The 12,364-nt window shown below is 63.7% G+C and overlaps 1 protein-coding gene across 2 annotated transcripts; it reads left to right on the top strand.

The window, feature by feature from the left end:
* The first annotated feature begins 10 nt into the window (after positions 1–10).
* Positions 11–9,012, top strand: LOC103887555. Of its 2 annotated transcripts, XR_004181315.1 has the most exons (3): positions 11–1,623; positions 7,567–7,678; positions 8,295–9,012. XR_004181315.1 is itself a non-coding variant. In XM_031661468.1 (2 exons), exons 1-2 carry the CDS (start codon positions 7,867–7,869, stop codon positions 8,833–8,835), a joined length of 681 nt encoding a protein of 226 aa, XP_031517328.1. In that variant the 5' UTR covers positions 7,727–7,866; the 3' UTR covers positions 8,836–9,012. The 2 variants fall into 2 exon arrangements, 1 of the variants encoding a protein (XP_031517328.1); XM_031661468.1 differs by lacking the exons at positions 11–1,623; positions 7,567–7,678 and adding an exon at positions 7,727–8,006.
* Positions 9,013–12,364: the final 3,352 nt, after the last annotated feature.

The following is a 12,364-nucleotide window of genomic DNA, read 5'->3' as shown; positions in this document are numbered from 1 at the left end:
AGAGCCGCTGCCATGTGCTGAGCCCCCCAGTATGTGGCACCTCCCCTGGATGTGAAGCACTCCCATTTGCTGAGGTCAGGACATCAGACCCCCCTTCCCAATCACCCCTTGGGCCTGAATTCTACCTGGGGGCCTAAGCATCCCAAGCGGGTTAGAGCGTCTGCCTTGAGTAACACCTGTTGGCAGCACCCAGTGGTGTCACAACTGGCAAGAGACCCGGCTGAGAAGCTGGGTTGTGGTGGGACAGGGCTCGCAGCCTCTGCAGTCTGACCTCCAAGTGAGCACCCCCGGTGTGCACAGCCCAGAAGGGCTTTGCACCTGCACAGCAGCTCTGTGATTCTGGATTATGATGATCAAGTCCATTGTACAGATGAGGAAACTGAGGCTTCACAAAGTGAGGGGACCGGCCTGTCTAGGTGTGCTCCTGGGGCCCTCACGGGGGTCAGCCTCTCAGCTCCCACTCTGCAGCAACTCCCCAGGCTCTGGGTTATTGAGGCTGGGAACACAGACACCTGCTTAAACCATCTCTGTGGGGCCTCCACATCCCCCGCTGTGAGCTGGGTGCCTCCCAGACCTGCTTGTCATCTCCAGCGGCACCACTGACAGCCACTGACAATGCCCAGGACAGTGGCTGTGTGGAATCGTTCTGCCAGCGGGCCAGGCCCTGCAGCAGGGTCCCGCTGTTCCTCAGGTCTGCTCTTCCTGTGCCTGTGGAGACAGACTGCCCAGTCTCCTGTGGCATTTCAGTGGCGTGCTGGGGTGCAGAGCAGGGGTGCAGAGTCTGGGAGCAGCTAGAACCTGCAGGGGTCCCCCAGGAGTGTTTCCTTCCGAGAGGCCCCGGGGCAGGCACTGAGTGGCTTGGTGAAAGCGGCAGGTCCAGGCCAAGGCTGGGCTCCGCCCTTGTCTTTCTCACTCAGAGACTGTTGGACACACCCCACTCCTCTCTGAGCCTCAGCTTATGGGTCTGTAAAATGGGCTTTCCCTGCCAAGGCTCATCTTGGCCTCAGGAAGCCTGGCTCCAGGTTGCTGGAAGTGAGGCAAACCCTGAAGATGGCTGGGAAAGAGCTGGGGCACTGCAGAGTAGCGTCCACCCGCTCCATACCCAGTTAGCCCCAGCCCAGAAGGAGTCTCTGTGCTGGGGCAGGTCACCTGTTGTCTGATTCTCACGTGAAATTTGGCCCGTGGGCCCAAACAGGTGTCCCAGTCCCTGCACTGCACACTGCACCTGGCCAGGGGTACCAAGTCAGGGGGCAGGGCCCTCTACCCATCTCCTGATCTCACACCAGCCTGGCCCAAGACACGGGGACCTGTGGGGTCTGAACAGGGAGGGCAGGTCTAAAGCCTTGTGTGGGAGCACTCTGGGTGGGCTGGGCTGGGCCGTGGAGGTACCACTTCCGAGGCCCATCTTGGCTAGGGTCTGACTCTCTGCAGAGGCTGCGGGTCTCAAACCCACAGACTGAGATTCTGTGGTTCAGGGACGCAGATCCTTCCCCCCTGCCAGCTGCTCAGCTTTGAATTCGTTTACTCAGGAAAGAGTGGGGGCAGTGAGGCTTCCTCTCCAGGCTGTGGTGAGAGCCTGGTGAGTGCTCTGGGCCTCAGGGCTCCTTTTCTCATCTGACTAAGGTAAGGCTCCATCCCTCCACCGGGACCTGTGGCCGGGCTCCCTGGCCCAAGAACCTCGGGGGAAAGGCCCTTGCTGGAGAATTGGGGGTGCACCAGGCCCACTGAGCTGAAGCCCTTTGGTGCCCTGGCTTGGGCCTGGGTTCTCCAGGACCCCATTCTCGTGGGGCTGACACCTGACAGGCCACTGGGGCCCCCACTGAGACAGTAGCCCACACCCCTGGGCAGGGTGCACCAACTGCTCCTAGGGCACCTGGGCATCTGTAGAGATGGGATGAGTGTTCCTGAAGCCGAGGGGGCTCCTGTAGCCCATGAGGGCACCCCTGACAGACTGCAGCCTTCCCAAGTCCCAGGCCAGGCTTGAGGCCTCAGCTTTGTGCACCATTCCAGGTCCCACCTTCTCCAAGGGGCTGGAGTCCACACCCCGGAGGGCATGGCCACAACTTCAGGCTCCCCCTGCCCAGCCTTCCGGGCCTCGGTTTCCCTAGTGTAAAGCCAGGCTGCTGTGGAGGCCATGGGGACACCTGCGGGGTGGGCGCCCCCGGCGCGCAGGGGTGGGCGGTGGGAAAGCCCGCGGCCCGCGGTCTCACGGGCGAGGGGATTAGGGGCCACCCGGGCCCACGTGGCCGCGCGCCCCGCCCTGCCTGTCTCCCCCCAGCCCCCCTGCGCCCCGGGGCAGGGCCGGGTCGCCGTCCCAAGCTGGTTAAAAACCCCGCGGTGTCAGAGAGCAGCTCGTTCCCAACCTCTGAAAGGCAGACAAGCCCTTTATTGCTCTATTATAACGCGGAGCCAGATGGTCTTTTGGGAGTTGCCCCCCCGCGCCCCCCGCCGCCGCCCTCATTCATTCAGAGTCAGACCCCGGCACTAATGCCGCGGGGGGGCCCAGGCACGCTTCCCTCGCCGCCCGCCCGCGCAGTGTGGGAACTGCCGGCGAGCGCGAACCCACAGCCCCGCGGAGGGAGGGGCTCGGAAACCCGCGCACCGGAGAGGGGGGGGGGGGGGGGGGGGGGGGGGGGGGGGGGGGGGGGGGGGGGGGGGGGGGGGGGGGGGTGGGGAGGGCTGTGTCCCGGCTCGCCCGGGTCGGGAGGGCTCTCGAGTTAGGGGCTAGGGAAACGCTCAGGAGGCTCATCCCCAGCCCCCAAATCCCTGGTTCTTAGAGGCTGGGGAGGCGGGAGCGGGGAGGACTCCCAGGGTGTCCCCCAGCTGTGGGACCTCGGGCAGGGCACTTAACCCTACCCGTGCCTCAGTTTCCTCATCTGTTAAATGGAGACAGTGATAGGCCCCCTCACTAGGTTTTGGGAGGATCAGACGCGTTAATATTTGTAAAGTTTTTAGAAAAGGAGTGAGTGTCGGGGCCTCTCACTGATTTTGGACCACCCCCTACCCCCACCCCCCACCCCCACCCCCACCCCCACCCAAGAGTGTTCTTTAATTTTTTTTGTTTTTTGAGACAGGGTCTCCCTGTGTTGCCCAGGCTGGTCTTGAACTCCAGGGCTCAAGCGATCCTCCTGTCTTGGCCTCCTGACTAGCTGGGATTATAGGTCAGCGGGTCTCAGCACCGGCTGAAACAAATAAATAGAGAAGGATATTTCACTACATGTGAAAAAGATGAAATTCAAGTTTCAGCATCCATAAATAACATTGTACAGAGACATAGCCGGGCATCACAGCCGCTGCTGTCCAGGAGGGCCACCTCCTGGTGCACCACCAGTGGTGTGGGAGGACAGACCCTGGCCACACGGTCTGCAGTGATTACTGCTTGGCTCTCTTCATAAGCACTGGCCCCACCCACAGTGAAGGACTACCTGTGCCAGGCAGAGCCTTCCACAATCGCTGTGCTCCCACCCCCGGGGGTGTGCCCCATTCCTCTCACTTCTGGGGCTGATGTGGCAGCCTCAGGAGGGGACTGAGTGTGCACTCGGGTGTGGCCACACCATCCTGAGGCTTCATCATCATGCCCATTGGACAGGGAGGCAAACTGAGGCCCATGGAAACCGAGGGCCCAGCTGCCAGGTGGAGGCAGAGTCTGGAGAGAACCCTGGGCAAGGGCAGGTGGGCAGCCTCACCCACCCAGGTCGGGCACCTGCTTTGCTTATCTGGCCCTCACCCTGGCCACAAGCACTTCCTCGGGTCCCTGCCACAGAGCATGCACGCGGATCTGCTCTTCCACTGCTGGGAAAGACCCACTTTGTACCGAAAAGCGTCCCAGCTCCCCTCCCGGCTAGTCTGGCAGCTCCACATAACTCGCTGGGGTCCTGGGCTGACTTTTTGCCTTTTTCCCCATCTGGTTATTGAGGGGGTGGCCTGGTTGATCTTTGGGGCTCCCCAAACAGACACAGGGTGGGGTCAATATGCCTTCTGCGGGGAGCAGAGTCCAGGGGGAGCAGCAGCCTGGGGCAGTGCTGGGGGCTTTGTGGGATGGCAGCTTGCTTGCTCCTGAAGCAGATTAGGGCCTGTGGGGGGCTGGGGTCTGGGCCACACTGCCGGGGTGGTGGGGGTGGGAGGGGCTGCTGGTTGTCGGTTACCTAAGAAGCCCTGGGTGGGGGCCGGCAGCTCTGGGACTCTGGATCTGGAAGTCCATTCTCTTGTCCCACTGGCCTGCAGATGCTTGGCCCTTACTGTGGCCCTGGCCTTGTTGCACTGCCCCTGTGCCAGCACCTCCCCATCTGGTGCCCTAGCTCTGTAAGCACTGTCTGGCCAGGGTGGGGGGACCCTCCGTCTATGAACCTCTGTCATCCGCATGTGGGGGCCAGGGAGATCACAGATGTGGGCTCAGGTCCCAGGCCCCAGTGATCATTTCTCTCTGAGCCTTGGATCCCAGCCCTTCCCTTGACATGCCCCCAACCCCTACCCTAACTCTTACAGGGGATGCTGGCCTTTATCAGCACTCTATTTGGGGTGTGGTGCCGAGTGGGGCTCCCATCCTCCCCACCCCCATTACGGTGGGCCAGCTGTCTCAGGCAGGGGCTTCCAGCCCAGCGTTGGGACCCTCAGCAGTGACCAGCAGGGAGGACCCATGCCTGGGGCACTCCGACAGCCACGGATGGGGGTCTCCTGGGACCTGCTGCAGTACAGTGGACATGGCACCACCGTCACAGATGGAGGGAAGGGAGGGGAAGGCCTGGCCAGCTTAGGCAGAGGTCAGGCTGCCAGCCCAGCAGGGCAGGAAACACCCTTTTTCATTAAGTGGTCTCTGTGTGCTGGGTACAGGGCTGAGAGTTCTGCTGGTCCCGCGGTGGGGGAAGAGGGACGGGAGGGGCTCTGGGAGTCTGGGCTTCATCCTTTGGTTGACCCCCAGGTCTGGCAGAGACCTTCAGCCTCTTGTCCCCACCCCCGGACTGAGATGCATCCTGGCTTCAACCAGGGGAGACTCTGGCTTCTGGAGGGCAGCCACCCTCTGGACTTGAAGGTGCCCAGGGCAGGTTCCAGAAGGTCGTGCTTCCCCCCAACCCCCTGACCCCGCCCCTGGAGCCCCTGGGGCTGTGTCCAGCCTCCTGCTCAGTGGCCCTCAGCCCACTGGGCTCCAGTCCCATCAGGCAGCTCCCCTGCCCTGGAGCCACCCTCAGAGCAGAGTGGCAGCCACCCTCAGCCCTCCCTCACCTGTGGCTCCTACGTGAGGTGTGGGGGAGGGAGGGGAGCCTGGCACTGGTGCCTGTGTCAGGGCTTGGGGCTGGCACCGAGTCTGTGTGCTGCCCCAGGCATCCGCCTACCTCCCCTGCCTGGAGGGGCATTAGGGCTGGAGCCCGCTCTGGGTGGGTTCCCACACCCCACCCCGCTCCGCGGACATTCATCCTTCACAAAAGGCGCGTGCGCGGCAACAAACTCATTCGCCACGGGCTGCCTGGGCTTTGTGTGCTGAGCTCCGGCCTCAGAGGCCATCTGGGGAGCAGTCGTCCCAGCGGGCGGCAGGGCCCCCTCCAGGCTGCCTTTGAGGCCCAGGAAGCAGCCGAGGCTCCCTGAGCAACCGCGCTGGAAACCGCACACATCTGGCCTGTTCAGAACCTTCCAGTTCCCACAGCCTCCTGGCTGTCCCCTGCATGCTCTGGTCCTGGCATGGCACTAGGTGCCAGGAGGGTACCAAGGCAGGCGCCTGCCTCCCTGCCCTACCCCTGATGCAGGCTATGTGCACACGGCCCAGTGGGGAGAGCTGTGGGCACAAGGTTCAAATCTAGGGAGTGCCCCTCAGTAGGTGGGCCCTCTGGGGCTGTTTCCTCACTGTGCAATGGAGCTGATAACGGTCCCACCCAAGGCCTGTGCTGAGGACGGAGAGTGGATGAGGCATGCGCATTGGCCTCAGCAGGCAGACCCCCGCCCCAGGCACTGCCAGGCTCTGCTTCTGCTCACCTTCTTCATTCGGTTTCCTGGGTGGGCGACCCCTGCCCGTGTCCCAGGCTTCCTGGGAACTGGCTGGGGGTCAGGGAAAGGCCAGCTGGCTGCCGGCAGCTATGCTTAGAGCTGGGCCCACCCCTGCTCGGTGGGGATGGGGCAGCTGTGGTCCTGCCCCCGTCTCAGGACTCTGAGCAGCTTCTGCCTGGCCTGTATGCAGTAGGCATGGCCTGTATGCAGTAGGTGCTGAGTAAGTGAGCACTTGCCTTGAGGCCCTCAGCCCTGAGCATCTCCAAGTCTGATCTCAGCCCTGGACCTGGCTTGGGTCTGCCCAGCTGTGGGTGCAGCCACGTGGCCTGAGGTCGGCGGGGGACTGGCAGCCCCCAGCAAGCTCTTCTGCTGAGCACACCCTCCCCCAGAGGGCCAGAGGCCAGGACAACAGCGGACCAGGGCTCCAGGGCAGCCTGCCTGGCGTGGTGGGCATTTCTGAGTCTGGGCAGTTGGATGGGGTAGGGGGCATGGAGCCGGGTGTCCGAGGGCTTTTCCACTCAGGAGACCGTTCCTGGCCAAGGGGCCAGAGCTCAGCAGACAGGGCCTCTGCAGAGGCGCCCCTGCCCCCAGCCATGCTGGGGGCGTCCTTGAGAGGGTGTCCTGCAGACCCAGAGATAATCCGGGCTTTGAGAGGCTGTGAGAGGCTGGCCCGAGGACTTTCCCACAGCCCCACAGAAAGGGCCGGCAGCCAGCTGCTCACCCACAAAAGGCTCCCGGCCATTCATGGCCTCAGGCAGGCGGGGCTGGCAGAGAGGCAGCCACAGCCTACCTGGCCACCCCCAGCAGGACTTTCGTGATAGGGAGGCAGTTCCCTGCTGGCCATGGGGGCGGGAGGTCTGCAGGGCTGGGGGCATAGGGGCAGTCTTGTGCAACCACCCAGGCCAGCTGTCACCCCCTCTCTTTTGGCCCGAGACTGGCACCCTTCCTGGGCCCATCATTTATCATGGGTGCCTGGGTAAAGGATGGCTTAGGAGGACCCTGCAGGCACCCACTGCCGTGCCTGACGTCGTGCCTCCACCGTCAGACCACCCATCGCTCGCCCCCACACTCTGGCCGTGAGTCCCCGGGGCTGCACCTTCCTTGCTTCCAAGTCTGGCCTGCATGGCTCTCACACCCTTTGCATCCATCCTCTTGCCCACTCAGCAGCCCACCCTGTCACTCAGTGCAGGGGGCAGGAGAGGGACATGGTGGGGCTGGGCAAGGCCTCCTCCCTGGACCTGTCTCCTCATCTGAGGTGTGGGACAGCACTGCCGCCTCTCAAGGCTGATGGAAAGACCCCCAAGGGCAGCTGGTTAACGAATAGCAGGTTTGGAGAAGCTGGGGCGGGGGGCTGCTCCCCAGAATTAACTGCCCAGAGCACCTCCAAGGATGACTTTTTAATATGAGAGCCAGCCCAGGGGAGGGAGGAGGAGTCAGGGGGCTTCCTGGGGGAGGTGGCCGCTGGCCTGGATTATCAGGAAGTGCAGGAGGAGGGTGGGGGCTTCCTGGAGCAGTGGCCCTGGCCTCCCTGTGCAGTGACTGCTGCTCAGCCTCTTCCCTGGCCTTTCTGTCTCCTTGTTGCTTCCACAGCTGGAGCTGCTTCTGCGGCCTCTGTCCTCACCCCTAAGGGGGCCAGGCCTGGGCAGACGCCTGGGCTGGGGCTGCTCCTGGCCAGGCGGGAAGACTGTGAGACGGAGGACAGGTCAGGTGGCCGGAAAGCTGGGAACAGGGAGGGAGCAGGTTTGAGGGAGGGACTTAGGGGCAGGCGCCTCCTCCGGGTCAGGCCCCACGTGTCCCCCGGCCACGCCTGCCCACACCCCGCTGCTGGAGGCCGGTTGGAGGGGGGCGCGTCCCTATCCCAGCCCAACCCGGAGCTAGGGGGCGGGGGCCATGCGTCTTCCGGCCCTGGCTGCCAATTGGCTGCTGGGCGTGGGAAAGCGTGTACCACCGCCGGGCGCCCATAAAGGCGCCTCCACCACCTGCACCGCCGCCGCCGCCGCCTCCCGGCCGGCCTCCGATCCGCGCGCTCGGTGAGGCCGGTGCTCCAGAGTGAGGAGCGTGGCGGTGTGGCGCAGCGCAAGGCGCTCGTGGCGGGCCGGGCAGGGGCTGGTGGGCGCTCCTTGCCACCTTTCTGCTTTCCCTGCTGTCCGAGAAGTTCCTGCGGTGCCAGCCCAGCCCCAAGCTGGGGACAGAGCAGGAAACGTCCCCGGCGAGCCTGGTGGGGGTGGCGGCAGGGGTGTCTGTCGCCTGCGCTGGGCAGGACGCGCGTCCCACCGGCCTCCCGCCCCGCAGGCCTCACCAGCCACCTCACTCCGCAGCCCAGGCCTCCGAGAGCGCGGCGGATGGACCTCAGGGAAGGCCTGGCGCGCCGCCTCCGGGAAGCCTTCCGGCGTTCCCGCTGCACCGAGTACTGGGGAGCCTCAGACCACGGTGAATGAAGAGCGACGGGCCGGAGAGACCTCGGCCTCTGCCCAGAAGCAGCGTCCAGCAACCCGGCCTACAGGGGACCGGTGGACGCCCTGGTGGCCACTTTGCCAGACCCCTCATCTCCCAGAGAACCAGAGGGGGTTTCCGTTCCCCTCCTGCTTGGTGCCCAGCGCCAGGGCGGGGCGGGGGCTGAGCAGCCCCTCCCATGGACGCAGCGGCCAGTCTACGTGTTGGAGGAGGGGCTCTGGGGAAAGGGGGGTGTTAGAAAGGCGGTTGGAGGCAGCCGGAGGTGGGGAGGCGCCTGGTGGGGAGGGGCAGGTGTGTGGGGAGGGGCTGGGCAGCGCCTCCCCAGTCAGGCCCTGCAGCTGTACCCCGGCTCCGTTCGGCCTGGGAAAGGACTCCACGGTTTACGCTGAAGTGGTGGTGGGGTAGGTGAACGCTGTGCAATGGAAGAGCATGGTCCTGTGCTGACTGCCCCCGGGTATGGGGCTGTGGCGGCACTGGGGGGGATGCGGTGTGTCATTTGAGCAATGGCGGCCAACTGTGGCGTGCAGGCCTTGGAGCTGCCCCTCCGTGGAGCTTTAATAAAGGCACTGGCCCTGCAATTTCTTCCTGAGTTTCTGGCCCACGGCTTGGCCGACTGCAGCCCCTGAGATTAGAGGCCTCTGCTCAGGACATGGGCAGGGAGCTTGGGGCTCCCCGGGCTGGGGCCCTGCCCCTCTGGCCTCTCCCCTGGCCCCTGCTGGAAAGCCCCTCAGGGCTGCTCTGAGCCCGGGACAGCTCCTTCCTGCCCACAGCAATCTGGGGGAGCCCCGGTTTGCCCAGTGCCCCTGTGAGCCCCGCTGTGTGTCAGCCACCTGTGGGAGTGTTCGCCAGTCACCTCTCAATAACCCCGGGAGGCAGAGCGACATGACCTCATTTTAGAGATGACCAAGTGGGGGCTCCTGCACTCTGGAACCATGACAAGCACACAGGACATGAGAGTGGGGGCTGAGGCCCTGCAGCAGCGGGGGCTGGCCTTGGACTGCGATCCACCCTGACCATGGCTGCCCCGCCCCCACGGACTCACCTGACCCCTCATCAAACCCCATGTATTCCCCAAATAATTTATTCTAGTGTCTGGGTCCAGCCCAGTGTCCCTCACTGACAACCAGACCATGGAGGGCAGCCCTTGTGTTTTCCCAGAGGGAGGGAAGGGAGGAGGAGGCGGATTTTTAAAGGGCTGCAGCGGGTGTGGTTGCAAATGCACACCTGGGGTTAGGCATGCAGGTGATGGCACAGGGAGCCCAGGTTCCCGGAAGCCGCATCTGCGGCGGGGGAGGCAGGGCCTGGATTTTGCTGCCCCCTGGTGGCTTGAGGCCTGTCCAGGCAAAAGGCCTGGACCTGCAGTCCCTGTGGCTCAGAGAAGGAGACAGGTCTGAGGTCTCCCACCAGGAAGTCTCAGCTCCCAGGACAAACTCAGAGGTGGAGGGTCCCTGGGCCCTGCCCCAGCTCCCTCAGGGCGGCCCCCACATCCTGGCCTGCTGCCAGGGATCGCGGCCACAGCCCCGCACCGACCAGGGAAGGCCCAGGCCTGGGTGGGCCTTTCCAGAGGATCCTGGAATGTTGCTTAGGGGAGGCTGAGATCAGACTGGCAGTCACCTGTCTGGGAAAGCACCAGGCCCTGCGGAAGTCCCCATGGTGACAGTCACGTCCTGGCCACGTGGGCGGGTGTGGGGGAGGGAGGGCAGGGAGGCGGAAGTCCTGGTATTTTCCTGCAGACTGGCACGGGCAGGACCTGAGCCGCCCAAAGTCATGAGTCGCTGCCACTGCTCCTTCTGTGCCTGGTGCAGCCCCAGCCCACGGAGTCTGGGCCACCCCGATCCGGTACCCACCACTTCACACTTGGGGTTCTGACTTCCCCGCTGTGAGCCTGTCTCTCCTCCGTGGGAGGGGCCAACCTGGGCAGCCATCCCTGTGCCCACTGCCCAGCATAGAGTGGGTGCCTCATAAATGTGGGCTGAGCCTACCCCTGGGGCCCCCCTCACTGGCAGGCATACAGCAGGTGCCTGCCCTGGGGGCCTCCTACCCTGGGGGCCTCCACTTCACTTTGATGAGAGCAGAGAACCTTGCCCGGCAGTGGCCACCAGTGCCTGGGACAGGTGCCCCTTTCTCCCACCCTGGCCTATCTCGGGCATCTGAGGGAGTGGGGCAGGGGCTGTGCCCCCACTTCCCACACCCCTCGAGGGTCTGGGCTGCCCCACCTGTGACCTTGTCTTCCTCCTCAGGAAGGAGAGCTGCACCGGCTTTTTCACTTCCATGACCATTCAGTGAGAAACGTGACAGCTGCTCCTCATGCTTAAAAGGAACCGTCTGCTGGCTGCTGCAGGCAGGCAGGCCCCAAGACTCGGCAGTGAGGCCGGGGTCCAGTTGCCCCGACCCCACAGGCCTGGCCCTGGCTGAGAGGGAGTTGGAGTTCCCTGACTGGGGCAGCCCTCTGCACCTGGGGGTGGTGGGAGAGAGGAGCTGGCTGCCAGCGGCTTTTCCCAGCCTCTGGGGAGCCACTCGCTGCAAAACGCCGTGACTGCAACCTCTGCCTCCCAGGTTCAAGCGATTCTCCTGCCTCAGCCTCCCAGTAGCCTCCAGGTTCACATTCTCCCAGGTTCAAGCGACTCCTCCGCCTCAGCCTCCCGGGCAGCTGGGATTCTCCTGCCTCAGCCTCCCGAGTAGCCTCCCAGGTTCAAGCGATTCTCCCAGGTTCAAGCAATTCTCCTGCCTCAGCATCCCAAGAAGCCTCCCGAGTAGCTGGGATTACAAGGCACCCAACACCATGCCCAGTTAATTTTTGTATTCTTCTCAGAGACGGGGTTTCAGCATGTTAGTCAGATGGTCTCAAACTCCTGATCTCAGGTGATCTGCCCACCGGCCTCCCCAAAGTGCTGGGATTACAGGCATGAGCCACCATGCCCGGCCTAGGTGACTTTTCATGGTGAGATAACGCACAGGCATGGTGAGCAGCGTGGCAGAGGACCCGTGTGCAGGGTCCTGTCTCCCGCCAGGGACCCCTTCATCTGGGAAACCTCCGCTGCAGGACAGGGACGCCTGTCGTGAGGATGCAGGGTCTCTCCAGGGCACCCGGGCCTCCTTGGAGCCTCTTTACACTCTTTGGCTGCGGGCTTTCTTCTCTGTGGTGAAAGGTACATGACGTTTTATTGACCATTTCAGCCACTGGCAAGTGTGCAAATCAGTGGCTTTAGTCCTTTTGTAATGCAGCTGGACCCCACCCTTTCCCGATTCCCGCAGGCCAGGGCTGAGGGCGGGGAGGGGCCTGTGCAGCAGCCTGAAGCCAGCTTTCCAATGGCAGGGCTCCCTTCTGGGAAAGCCATGGGTTCCCTGGGGCCAGCCTTCCCCCAGCAGTGGTGGTTCACACGTCTCTCCATCCCACTTCTGGTGCAAAAGCCACACAGGCAGATGCAAACACAAACAATGCAGACGTGGAGGAGGGAGAAAGTGAAAGTGGCTTCGGAGTCCCTCCAGCCGCCCTCTGGGGACACCTGCCCAGCGTTCTTCAGACACAAGCACTCCTGGAGGCCAGGAAGAGGAGGAGGCAGCAGGGTCCTGGGGACAGAGGGACGAAGCTGTGAGGACATAGGGAGCAGGTACCGTCTCAGGCCCAGGAGGGAACCAAGCCCACCAGCCCCTGCATTTGGACTTCCAGCCCCCAGAACTATGAGAACATCGCGCTTCCATCTCTTGGACCCCCAAGTCTGTGGCCCTTTGCTTTGTTTTGATACCCCAGCACCATGAACCCCTTCCCAACCCCTCCCCAGCCCTGGCCCCATCTTCCTTGACCTCTCTCTCCCTGCAGATTAGATCTGTCTGTCCCAGAAATTCACCTGAAGCACAAAGTGTGGCACCTCGGGGCCTGGCTCCCCTCACGTGGCCTCATGTCTGCACATTCGTCCGCCATGCAGTGTGTGTC

The sequence above is a fragment of the Papio anubis genome, unplaced genomic scaffold (genome assembly GCF_008728515.1).
Source record: "Papio anubis isolate 15944 unplaced genomic scaffold, Panubis1.0 scaffold1682, whole genome shotgun sequence".
Lineage (NCBI taxonomy): Eukaryota > Metazoa > Chordata > Mammalia > Primates > Cercopithecidae > Papio > Papio anubis.
This window is presented reverse-complemented; position numbering and strand designations above follow the sequence as displayed.